This window comes from Neopsephotus bourkii, unplaced genomic scaffold, assembly GCF_033783945.1.
Source record: "Neopsephotus bourkii isolate Nb327-2 ecotype Australia unplaced genomic scaffold, CSIRO-AGI_Nbou_v1 NB_776, whole genome shotgun sequence".
In the NCBI taxonomy this organism is placed as follows: Eukaryota; Metazoa; Chordata; class Aves; order Psittaciformes; family Psittacidae; genus Neopsephotus; species Neopsephotus bourkii.
The window spans coordinates 4,042-17,364 of record NW_026901272.1 but is presented as its reverse complement, the minus strand read 5'-3'; the positions used below and the strand labels follow the sequence as shown (position 1 = coordinate 17,364).

At 44.4% G+C, this 13,323-nt stretch overlaps 1 protein-coding gene across 4 annotated transcripts in view; it reads left to right on the top strand.

The window, feature by feature from the left end:
• LOC133213100 (PALM2-AKAP2 fusion protein-like) overlaps window positions 1-12,873 on the top strand; it is a 93,944-nt gene extending 81,071 nt beyond the window's left edge. For 3 of the 4 annotated variants that reach the window (XM_061355092.1, XM_061355091.1, XM_061355089.1), the window contains exons 3-5: window positions 3,652-3,830; window positions 6,997-7,035; window positions 12,719-12,873. In XM_061355092.1, coding sequence (XP_061211076.1) covers window positions 3,652-3,830; window positions 6,997-7,035; window positions 12,719-12,811 — 311 coding nt within the window. In that variant the 3' untranslated portion in view covers window positions 12,812-12,873. The remainder of the gene's footprint in view (window positions 1-3,651; window positions 3,831-6,996; window positions 7,036-12,718) is intronic. The other variant, XM_061355090.1, reaches the window with a different exon arrangement.
• The last annotated feature ends 450 nt before the right edge of the window (window positions 12,874-13,323 follow it).

Genomic DNA, 13,323 nt, shown 5'->3' with positions numbered 1-13,323 from the left:
GTACTAACCCAGCTCATTTGTCATTTGCTCTTTTATTCCCTCCATAGTGGAGAATATGGATAAAGTGAGAGGATGTTCGAGAGGTTCTTTCTTTAATGTTTGCTTCTTCGTGTGTTTGCATATTTGTGTTGTTCACATGATGTTCAGGAAGACACAAGAAATCCACCTTTCACCTGGGGTGGTAATAAGGCTCCGTATTTTACCAAAGGAACTTTTTTTTTTACATACTTCAACTATCCTCTGACTCTTGTTTAGTGTCCTAAAACAATCTGTGCTGAAATACCTCATTTTTAAAAGGTTTCTCTGCTGTGCAGATGTCTTAAAAAATGCCAACAGCATCTGTAAAATACTTGCTCTTATTTACGTGATGCCGCGTTCTCCCCATCTTCTTTGCACCTTCATTAACACACCCAAGGCCATCAGCCCTTGGTACCTGCTCTTTGCTCAGTGGTGGCTCAGGCTCTTATCCCAGAGCCTCCCCTCAGTCACTCTTTCTTGCTACTGCAGCAAATCAGCTGAGCACTTCAATTTGGACACCCATTAGGCTCCACAGCTTGGATAAAGTTACGATCATAACCAGAAGGTTTGGTTAGGAGAAATTTGTCCCTGGCTCTTACATGTCTTTGATTTTGTAGAGACGTTTCAGGCAATGTCTTGAAGCTACCAGACTGGGACACAGCAGCAGCTGCCTTTTCCCTGAGCTTTCCCTTCCCCTCCCCAGGGCTGAGGAAGAGTATTTTCTGTAGGAGCAGCTCCTCCCTGCCCCAGATAGAACAAGAGGCAGGAAATTAAGAGATACCAAGTTCCAGGAGCTTGATACTAGGTCTCTGAAGCCAGAGAGTGGAGAGAGCAATCACCAGAACTGAAGCCAAAGAATGTACTTTGGAGTCCCTTTGAGAGAGAATGAAAACATAAATGTGTAGGTAAAGCTTTGGGATGCTATCACCTGTACTTGGTATCTTGCAACAGCTCTAAAGGTGATCTTATGGGATGACCTTCCCCTGGAGGGGAAGACACTGCTGATTCCATTCGAATCAAAGCACAGTTCCTTTATTACTGAGCTTGGATTTGGGCAAGGACCACTAGCAACGTCTATGGGCATCAGGTGTGGTGGGCGTGAGACTGTGGTAGTACAGAACGCCTGTGATCATCCTATCTCATGATGCTGTTACGCTGAATGACTTTTCTGCCTGAGAACAGTACCTTATCTGGATGAAAATCTGCCATAAGGAAATTAACACGGCAACATTTCTAACAAAGTCCAAGCCGGCAGAATAGGTCTGCGCTACAGTGGAATTCTGCATCAGGTTCACAGGGTTTTCCTGTGGTTGTTCTGAAAGACCTGAAGCCTCAGACACAGTCATCTAACCCCAACTTCAGTGATGGTTGTGCTTGCCTTTCTGATGCTGTTGGCACTGGTAGGATCTCTCTCTTCTACCTGTTCATACAAAATTGTTGGAAATTTGAAAGAGATGGTCATCTGTGATAAGGAGTTGAAATGATGCTGTAAATTCCTGAGGTTTTAGAGGAATTGAGACACACAGCTAAAGTGGCTGGATAACCATCATTTCTTGTAGATACAAACCAACAAACAACTGTTTTGCTGTGGGCAAATCTCCTTACTACCTTGGCTTCTCTGTGAAAAGGAACTATGACACTGTTCATGGTGACACTGCCCAGCATACACAGAACATTTGTGTGTTGCTGCAGAGTAGTTGCTGCCACAATACAGAAATTGATGTGCCTTCCATCCAGGGAAGATGGATCTGCTTGGAGATACCCACTTTCTAAAACACAGATCCACAAAGCCTACGATTTGTATTTTCCAGGGGAAGTGGAGTGGAAGGAGCTCTTTTCAGGTACGAGGCTGAGGTCTGAGCATCCTGTGATGTATCTGCATCCCTGGGGGAAAGCAAAAACGGGGCAGACAACTGGGCAGAGAAGCCTGATTCTTCCTGTATTACTTGCATATGTCCAAGACAGTTACTTAGTGTAAGGATGAAGTAATACAGCAAGATTTCTGACCCCTAGTCAGGCCTTTTATTTTCAGCAGACTTTTTTACCCACTGGACTTAATGGGCAAAGTGACAGTTCTTCTTACTCTTTTCTGCTGAGTAGTCTAGACTGTCACGTACGGGTGCAGATGGGCAGCTCTGGACCTACTGCTGGCCTCTGTTTTGGCATTGTATCTCCTGGCTGGCTCTGGTGCTGCTGATGGTGTAACCCAGAGAGGAGCCTGGACCCATAGAAACTGCCCCTCCAGTCATTCATGGTATGAATTAAAGGGAACAGATTCCCAGCCTCAACCCTGCGCTGGCCAGTTTAAGCTAAGCCTGTAACGAGAAACCGGTGATGCTGGGGTTTTCCATACTGGTCAGAAATGAAACAAACCAAGTGAGGGGATTTCTTGTTAAAGTCCTCTGTAGTGTCAACTCAGGTTTCACTTCTTCCTTCAAAAATAAACGTTGCTGTTTCTTACAGGAGATTTCAAAGTTGCTCTCTAGTGGCTACCACTGTCATAATGCTTTTTTTGGAGGAGCAGCGAGGGTTTTCATTGGTCTCAGCAACAGGAAGTTCCATGACAATCTGCACAGTCCTGATTACTTCACTTGTTTGTAAGGGTTTTGGCATGTTGGTTTTTTTTTTCCCTTGAACTATCTTATTTCAAAAAGCTGACATGCCATGGAAAAGGTATTTTGGTTCAGCATTGCTTTCTCCTGCTGAAGACCTCCACACCTTACTCCCACACCCCTGACCTCCATTGTCACCCTCATTCTTCCCACTGGGACAAACTTGGTGGCTTGGTGGCTCAGTGCCTGATGATGAGAAATGGAAGCTGCAATTCGTGGAGGAGCATGGGTTGTTTGCCCCCTAAGCTCACTGCTCTGGCCTGCTTTTTACCCACCTCTTCAGCTGTTATCACTCTGCCTGACACAGGTTTCTCTGTGTGAAATGGGCTCAGTCAGAGATAAACCTGACTTCTCTCTGACTTTTCATCCCAGCAGGAGACTGAAGGGTCATGTCTGAATGAGGGCTGTGTTGAATGGAGACTCCATCCTGCTCTGCTGCAGTTCTCCCTCCAGGACTGTCTTCTGCAACTTGCAGGAAAAAAGTGCAGGGAAGAGTAACACCAGGGACCAACCCAAAGCCTTTCACACTACAAAACAGATAAAAAACACTGGAAGGAGAGAAAAAGCCAGCAACACTTAAAAAGATGCCTTCTTTACACTTTTTGCACGTGGTCCTTCGCGTGCAGTGGTGGCATCCTGTGTGATGTGTTGTCTGAGCCAGATAAAAACATCTTGCAGTTTTTCAAAATCTAACAGACATTTTCAGATCGCTGAAACATGTCCTGTAGGAGGGAACAGGACAGCTACTACTGTAAGCAACAGTGATGGGTTAAATTTGCATTGTATCATTAGATAACCCTTCTATGTTTTGTAAAAAAGGTTTTGCAGTGTTTTGGTATAGTGTATTTCAGAAACAGGAGAGTGGTTCAAAATCCTGTGACCATGCTGATATATGAGATTGTTTCATAGACTTCATTCCAAACTCTTTCTTCATTCAAGCACCACTGAAAATGTCAACTTCTGGAAAAAAGTTGTGAATCCTTCAGATTAGAAAGGGTCACTCTTTTTCATGCCATTGCAGGAAAGATAGAGAAGATCAAGCCTCCTCCATCACCTACCACAGAAGGCCCTGTCTCACAGTCTGACCCACCATCCGAGGAGCCTGCAGGAGCCCAGCGACCCAAGAACTTAATGCAGACTCTCATGGAGGATTACGAAACACATAAAACCAAGAGACGGGAAAGGATGGATGACAGCAGTGTAAGTGCACTTTTCATTTTCACTTTTTGCTTTGCAGTAAAGACCATGATTCATGAGAGCCAACATTCAGACCATTCAGATCATCTTGCAAGTGTGCAAGGATTTTCGCACATCGTAAGGGCCAGTGTTTTTGAAATGGAAGGGTGCAGGACAATGGAGAGGAAGAGAGAGTGTAACTGCAGTTATCAAAAGCAACTTGTATTAAACTTCATTGTAATTAATTAATTATTGACAGTGGCAGTGGGTAGCTGCCCTTCCATTGGTGAACTCTTGTCAATTCACACATGACCAAGACTCTTCAGTGGGTTATTTTAGTAGCTTTTTGAACTGTGTGGATCAAATATGTACTCGCACCTGTGTTCGTAGAACCCCCAAAGTCCCATCCCAATGTGCTGAGTAATTGGATAACTTCCCCAGAAACCATGTCTTGCATAACAGGATTGCAGATGTCTCAGGGTTTGCATGCTGTTTCCCTCAGAGTTTGTTGTCTTTTTAACACAAATAGAAGATGAACCAGAGGTCTGTTTTGTGAAATGGGTGCCTTAATTTTAGTCATTACTGTAGTACAGTCTAACCCATTAAGGTGTTCTTTTTTGGAAGCACCAGTAAGAAGAGCTATGAATTCCATAGCTGGAACTATCAAAATACAGGTTTAACCATTATACAACTTGTTTCCCAACAGAGCGTGAAGTGGCTTTTTATTCAGACTCATCATTACTGTGGTCAGTGAGTGCAGAAGGTAGTGAGATACAAGAGCAACGTAAAACTTTTTGCTCTTTGCTGAAGCAGCCACAGTCCTTGAGCATTTCCCAGAGACATCAGAGCAATGAACCTAGTGCCAAGGAGCTCATTCTCCAGAGAAACTGCTTTCTAGTAACGTTCATTAAAGGTAGAGCCTCATTAGGCATGTGGAAGTAAGTGAAGGTTTGTAACATGAATGATGCTCTGATCTGGCAGCTGTTATATATGAATATTAAAATCAGAAGGAACACAGTGTGAAGCAGTCCTGTTGTATTTCTGCTGATTAATGAAAACATAGTAGAAGGCCTGACTCAAAATGTAGACAGATTCATTTCCACTACACACCAGAAGCTTTCTGGTCCCTTCTCCTACTGCAAGACTTACAAACAAGATCTCATTGTTCATCCTGCTGCCACATAGGAAGCCAGCTTGTGCACAGACGTGTGCCTTGTTTTGTCAGTGGCATCTTGGGAAGGAGCTGGTTTCCCTGTTTTCCCCAAAGATCCTATGAAATGGGGTGGCTTAATCTGCTCTGGTGGGTGCTATTTTCTGGCATCACCCCGGGCAATCTCTTCCCCTGAATGGCATTCAGAGGCTTGCAGGAGACATGTCAGACCCTCACGCCCTTTGCAGAAGCCAGGAGGAACTTTAAAAAATGAGGGATATAAAACTCCCGTCTTGCAAACCAGAACTGGTCCTCAGGAGCCCACAGTGAGCATCTGTCAGTCTGCTGGCTTGAACAGCAGAGAAGCTGCTCTGCTAAAGAGGCAGCATCAGCTGGTACTCAACCCTGCACTTTTCTTCCTCCCCCATGAACAGCAGAAGTGACTTGTCCAGCTGTGAAGCAGTGGCATGTGGCTGAAATATTCTCCCACGGCTGTGATGGTTATGTGCTCTCTGTTGTGCATGTTGTAGCACACAAAGGACATGTGAGATGTCATTAGACCTAACTCCTGTTCAGTTACCTGAGTGCAACTCCTCAGGTACTTGTGGAGCTGCATGTGTCCCCTAGAAAGCAGGCCACAATTGCATTGTCACTTCTGCAGTTTGAACTGAGCCCTGATGTCCTGACCAGAGCACTGGTCTGAGCAGCATCTGACTGAGGAGTTGTGCTCTGGGTGCCAGTTCAGCTGCCCACTGGCGCTGGCCAGACAACTTGCGGGATGGATCCTTTTCTAGGATGACTTGTCAAAGCTGCAGTGAATTTACAGAGCCCCAGTGCACAAAGAAGCCCCACAGTGTTGCGGTTTGTTGTCGTTCTCCCCTTCTGCAAGCCCACTGCATACAGCCAAACAAGATTTGCATTCTTGCTGCTGCCTACCCAAAATCCTGTTAGAAGGCAGTGTCCTGAGAGGCGGGGGAGAGCTTCCTTGGACCAGCAGGAGTGTTTTCTCTTCCTTGCCTTTTTCCGCTCTCCTTTTGTAAACAATTCCTGTTATTGACAGGGGAAAGATAATTCAAATAAGAAGTGCTGTACTTGTATCAGTGTTAGTTTGAGCTAGGATTTTACATGCCAGGCTAAGCAGTGGTTATTTAAACAACAAATAGTTTTGATTTGTTAGCAAAGGATGTTTAACCATGTGCTCAGGAAGTAGATTTCTGTAACTAATGAAACAAAAGAGCTCATCACTGACCTGCTTTTAAAAGCATACAAAATACAGAAGAAGCCTAACTGACAACCAGACAGGGAGCTGCCACTTGGAGCGTTAAGTCCTGTGAGCTAAATGTGGCTCAGCATTGGTATTTGTAAGGGGAACCAGAGACTTCCTTGAGTGTTGGGAGCAGTCAGGGTGCTGTGGCAGAAGGTGCAGAGGGCCACAGTCTCCTGAATGGTATTGTGGAGAGGTTTGATGGCCATGGAAACTCCCCCTCATTCGCTGTGCACAGCAGGAGTTCTGACATATAAAGCTTCATTTTCTTCCTACATAAGAAACACCAGAAGGCAGGACAGTGGTTTCAGTAGGACATCTACCCTGTCTCTCCTTTAAATGTCACCACCTTGTTTTATGTCTGGCTTCAGTGGCTAAAACACAGCCGCTCTGGCCAGGGCTTGCAGGTTTTGCCTTTCAGAAACAGAGGGCAAGTCAAGCACATCTTCTCTTGGAAGAACTTCAGGCAAAGGGGGCAGTTTCTTCCAAAGAGGATGTGTTACAGTAGAGGTTTCAACAGGTGAGAAAAAGAGAAAAAACAGCAGCAAGATAGCAGGTCAAGCACTGATGGTAAACAAGACCAAGACTGGCCAAGCAACGTCATTAAAAAAAACACCAAACTGACCAATACTTATTTTTTTTATGACACCAAGTTGCTTGAAATCTTACACTCTGGGATGTGCCAGTTCCTGCGATTTCTTTATTTTGTTCTTGTTTCCTAGTTATATAACATGCTTGTTCAGTGTACTAATGCTGGTCTTTTCCCTTTCCACCAGTACGCCTGTAAATTACTGTCTAGCAAGGTTACTTCTGAGGTACTTTTCAACTGCATATTTATTTTTGCTTTCTCTTGCATGGTGATTTCAATTGCATGTCACTGCAGTTTGCATTTTCATACTTGTGTGCCAGTGCTGTTTCATATCAAAACCAGGATGTAAATGGTGGGGGGAGGGATATTCCCCCATGTCTGTCTCATCAAGTATTTCTGTGGCTGGTTTTCTAGCCCTTAGATTCTAGTTGCAATTTCTGGCATGGGAAGGGTTGTCATTAAAGGGATGGGAGCTGTGCCCAGTACTGGAGCATTCCTGAGGCATGAAATGAGAACTTCTCCTTAATCCCTCTTACTGTTTTGTTGGCAAAGCTAAACTGGGGTCCAAGCATCCTCAGATACTGAGTGCTGTGGCTTTCCTTTGCTCTGATTACTATGTATTCAGCACTACCAAAATCTTTAGTGTTCTGTAAAGAGTCTGCACACCAGCCTTTCATCTGTAGAAGAGTCGTCAGATGAAATCACACAGCCTGTCTGGTGAATTTTGTGAACCTGTCCATATCCCTGTCTGTTATGATGTGATGACTGATCACAGTCCCACAACTTAACATCAGAATTGGTCTCAGAGTAGAAGAAACTCAGACTTCCTAAATAAAGGGTATTACAGTGACATTTGATATTTTAGTAAGGCAGTAAATTGCACAGTCCATCCTTATCCCGACAAAGCAGTACTCTGCCAGACACAACAATTTTAAGAGCCAAGATGTTGATACAATTACACTTTGCAATGTTTATTAGGAATGAGGTGCATTAAAACGTGGACATTTCAATTGCCTGTAATTTTCTGTGTAGAAGTATGTGCAAATCTGGACTTCTGTAAGAGACACAAGCAGATTGTGGTAGTGATTGACATTTATTTGTCCAGTATCAACCCTTCTACTACTTCCCTATTCCATAACATATTTGACAAGCTACCTCAAGACAAGTATATGAACATTTTCTGTCCTGGAGAGTAAAGCAAAGACACTATGCCATTTCCTATTTATTAAATAATTCAGTGTGGGTTTTATCTCACTGATACCAGCCAGTGATTGATCTTTATGTAGAGTATTTATAGAGAAATGATCAGTATAATGAGTATAATAATCAGTGCTTTCAGAGACCTGGTTTTAAGCAGAAGTTTGGCCTCTTCTCCCCCATAATATCTGCACAATATTCTGAGTTACGATTATGAATGGTAAGGAGTGATCAGAGCATTTGATACTGTGTGCGAGACAGAAGCTCAGGTGTAGATTTTACATGCCCTGCCTTTGGCCTTCTGATGGGAATAGTTGCGTGTCCACCTTGTAAAATGATAATGACACCAGGAGTAATGAGCTGGAAATGAATGTGCATGGATGGGAAAGGGCATAGAGATGAAAAAGACTGTAGGACACAAAAGTTGTCTATGCAGGTGGAAGTATGCCACCTAGCTAATCCCCAGTGTTAAGGCTCAGACTGAAGAAACCATTTGGTTCTCACTGGAAATCTTTAGCTGAAGCTGGGCAATTGTTTCGGAAGAGCAGCCAAGGCTCAAGGCATGATATCCCTCTGCTCTCTACTGACCTGACAGCTGATCTGTGTCTCTTATTGACCAAAGCCCTCCTTATCCTTCTCTAGTGCAGACAGGTGGTTTAATTTTAATGGCTGTTGGCAGGACTGGAGCTGACCCAGCTGTGCTTGTGTCATCTGGGAGCAGGGGCTTCCATGCAATCAGCCTGGCAGCTCCACTACAGTTAAGCAGCAAAACCCCAGCAAGGTATAGTAACTGCTGAAGTTAACCTACATGTAACAGACCACATCCTGCTCTATTAGGTTGATGTGGTTTTATCACCTCCAAATTGTTGCAGCCTGTTACAAGGATATCCTTTTAAAGAGACCACAGATACCAACTATGCAAGTGCCTGCACTTAGGTACTTTGGTTTTATCCTCGAAATCTGCTTTGGCCTTACGACTATATAGATCTTCAAAATTAGGGGAGATGATCCTGAGTTTGCTTAATATCAATCATGCTGTATGAGATTCATGCCTGGAGTACTGTGTCCAGCTATAGGTCCCCCAACATAAGAAAGACATGGGCCTGATGGAGTGAGTACAGAGAGGACCATGAAGGTGATCAGAAGGCCAAAGCACCTGTCCTAGGAAAACAGGCTGAGATAGTTGGGCTTGTTCAGCCTAGGGAAGAGAAAGCTCGAGGGAGACCTTACAGCAGCCTTCCAGTACCTAAAGGGGGCCTGTAAGAAATCTGGAGTGGGGTTTTCTACAAGGGGATGTAGTGACAGGACAAGGGGGAATGGCTTTAAGCTGACAGAGGAGAGATTTAGATTAGATATTAGGAAGAAATTCTTCACTATGGGAGTGGTGAGGCACTGGAACATGTTGCCCAGAGAAGCTGTGGCTGACCCATCCCTGGCAGTGTTTAAGGCCAGGTTGGATGGGGCTTTGAACAACCTGATCTAGTGGGAGGTGTCGCTGCCCATGGAAAGGGGGATTGGAACTAAAGGATCTTAATGTCCCTTCCAACCCACACCACTTTGTGAGATACTACTGAGGTAGCATTTTGAAACATGGCCAAAATGCGGTTTGCTACAGATCCCCAAAACCAGCCATGACAACTAAAGCAAAAGACTTTCTTTGACCTGCTGTGGAGGGCTTCTTGGTGATGGAGTCATAATGGGTCTATGGACAGCCCTGATATTTGCCAAAAATACTCTAAAATGGAGATCATTTGCTATCTTAGGCAAGCAGCTTCCTGGGTTGCAAATTCAATGCTCCATTGAGGAGTCCCAATTCTTCACGCAGTCATTTCAGTTGCATAATATAAGTACCCCATTGTTTCCTCCAGTGGATGTTAAACTGACAGAGCCTAGTAAAAATGAGGATTATTTTAGGTCAAACACTCTTTTCAGTCAGTTAGAAAAATAGTTCTTCACTAGCTATTCAAATGGACCTTAAGTTTATTAGTATCTGTTTCTCATTTAAGGGACTTGTTTAGTAATACTAAGCCAGACATAAATATTTGTTTTCGTGCAAAGGCTAAGTCCACATTCAATGCCCTCACAGTATCTCTGCTGTAATTCTGGAAAGAGATTTCCTTGGAGTGACCAGCAATATTTGCAGAAGCTTCTGGGCACATTTGCAGACAGGGGATAAATGGAATAAACTGTTGCCATCTTTTAAAACAAAGAGACAATGATTGATCCGAAGCATAGATGTTCAATATTTATGGATCCTGACTGTTGCAAGTCATCACCAGAGACCATCACAACATTGTGATTTTCAGCAAGGAAGACGCTGACTGGAAGCTGTTGTAAATCATGTAAAATCTTTTCCTCTGGCATAAATCTGCAGGCCAAATTCAGCAGATCTCATTTAGATATACCACCACTCTGTGACAGTGGCAGTTTTGGTTGGAAATTTGTGCTGAATTTGCTGTTTTTTTCATGTGACATTCAATCTAGTGGGGAGAACAGTAATTTTCTGTGGTTTATTTAATCATTATCCCATACTCTTCTTGATAGTCTCCTGACTACTAGATACTCTAGCAGTATTTGTCTGTTGCCATCCAAAAAAAGAAGTTACTCGTTTCCCCCACCTCCCCTTTCATTTCTAACCCTGGAGTAGCCACTTTTCTTATTCTGAGAAGATACAACGATGCACTGGTGGCTGGTTCCGGTCTTGGTTACTCATTGTTCAGTTTGGGTTTTCTTTCCCTGGTTCAGGCACTCAGAATGCCAGTAGTTTAAACCGCTAGTCCACAACCCTGCAGCGGAAGCAGCTCCAGTACACTGCTTACAGGGTGGTGTCTCAGAAGTTGTTGTTTTACTGATTCTAGTACTTACTTTGTTTAATGAATTATTAGGTTTGTGAGCAGATCTGCCCTCTACTGGGTAAAATAGAAACTGCTCAGCCCTGCTCCCCCTTCCCAGATACTGCTCAGCAAAAACAGGAGCCATGATTTGGGAAAAAATTTCAGGGAAAAACAAACAAAAAAAATCCCTCTAGTGGACCTGGACCAGCTTTTGTAGCCCTGGTCAGTGCCAGGAGGCAGGTGGAGCTTCTGGCTCTGTTGGCTGGATTTTGCCTTCAGTTGTTTGGCTTGTTCATAGTCACAGTCAAAACAAACTAGCAGGCAAGGAAATCATAAAGCTTGCAACACTCCACCCTACCTTCAGCTCCTGAATGGAGGTCTGGATCTTAGTGTAAATGCAGAAGTGTGTTCTCATTCCCGTAAACAAAGTTATAGCCTGTAATTTCATCTGACAGTCCAGAGCTGTTTCCCAATATTGCCTATACAGGAACCTATAGTACCTGTATGCTTTCCAAACCACATCTTGTCACAAGGGGAAAGACAAGTTTCTTTAGTTTTATGTTATTTATTTTTACTCGAGTCAAGACTTAATTCCTCACTGCCTCTGACTTCCTACACGGAAGAATAAAATAGCATCATCCCTTCAGAAGGCCAGCTACTCTTCTGCAGTCAAAGAGCGTGTGGAGCAGCTTGCAGGAAGTGTTATGGACCAGGGATGGCACACATAATTTCAGTGAACAGTCACGTATTTATTGGGTTGGGTTTTTTTACAGTTATTTTTTTAACTGACTGTTTAAACATTTCAAAACTTAACTTCTGTGGTTCAGAACAGACTGAAGGCAGTGAATGTTGACAGCTTTGTAGTTTGACCATGGAGGTGTAACTTGGTGTTGGTCACAAAATATCATTCTCATGTGCTTCGGTAAGAAGGCTTCCAACCCATTTATGTCTCACTCTGCTGGGAGAAGAACACCCATTGCCATGCTTTATTTGCCAAGGAGCACATGAGTTGCATGTCACAGTAACACCTTTTGGTTTCGTCTGATTATTTTTTAACCTTGTTAAAACACATATTAAAGCTGTTTCTTACTTTTTTTAGTTAATTGCTTATGTGTGTGCATATGTATAATACATACACGGTGTGTATGTTTTTACATGTGTGCATATGTGTGTGTGTGTGTATTACTCTGTGTGTGTATGTATCAGGGCTCACCTTGTTCCACATTCTGCAGGCCGTGGAAGTCCTCCTTGTGTAAATCTGTGTTCCCATATGCATGGACTGATTTTTCATTCCAAGAGCACTTGATCACGGTGCATAGACTTCACTCTTGGTGTAGCTGCAAGCCAAAGACCACAGGAAGATGAGGGGAGGCTGACTAGTTCTGCCTGCAGGGTTAACATGCTGAAATAAGCAGCAGACTGCTTTCCAGGTTGTATGTGCAGCTCCAAAGCAGCCTCTGGGCAAAGCTGCTGGGTGCTAACTGGCTGCTGGTACCAAAGGTGTACAGCTGCTTTTGGACAGAGAACCAAGACCCCATCCCCTGCTTTCCCCAGGCAGGGCTAGGGTAATGCGTATCTGGACTGGAAAGGAGCAGCTGGGGCTCACCTGAAGTGACCTTGGTGCTGCCAGACAACTTCTACCACTTCTGTCCTTTCATGGTGTGGCTTTGCTCTTGTGTGCCATCCCCACCTTTACAACAGCAAGTGCTTCATCGCATGAGCCCTCCCAGTTTGCACAAGGTGCGGCACTGGGAGCCCTGCAGGAAGGGCTGGCCTGGCTGGTCCCTGCCTCCCTGGGTGCACAGTGCAGGGTACCCTGGCACAGGGGCCATGTGCAGCTGAATGATGTGCTGTGTTTTCCCTTTCTCTCCTGACCAGGTCCTTGAGGCGACCAGAGTGAACCGCAGAAAGAGCACTCTGGCACTGCGTTGGGAAGCCGGCATTTATGCCAACCGGGAGGAAGATGAATAACCACACTGAAGTGTGAAGACAGTGACCAGGCACAAGGAAACCAAAAAACAAAAAAAGAGAAAGGAAGGAAAAAAAACCACAACAAACAAAACCCAAACACAAAAGAACACCGTGAAAGCAGCAGCATTTTAATCCAATATTTATTAATTAAATACACAACAAACTCGATGCACATAGACACAGAAATGATCCAACTCCTGGCAATCGTCTAACAACAGGAAAACACCCACCTAGAAAATACGCCCTCTTCCTTCCCTCCATCCCCACTCTGAAATAATGCAATGGGAAGAGTGCACGGGGTGGGAATGCATGGCTGGAGGTCGGTGTAGAGGAACCTGTGGCCAGGGTTCATGCCCTCCTTCCCGCTGGCCCAGTTGACAGCCCTGCCTTGCCCGTGGGATCACCATCCCCAAAACAGCTCGTCAGACACTTCTGCAGTTCCTTCACAATCCACAGCGCGGCACCCAGACTGTCGGCGTTACTTCGGCGTACTCTTATCCAGCCACAAAACA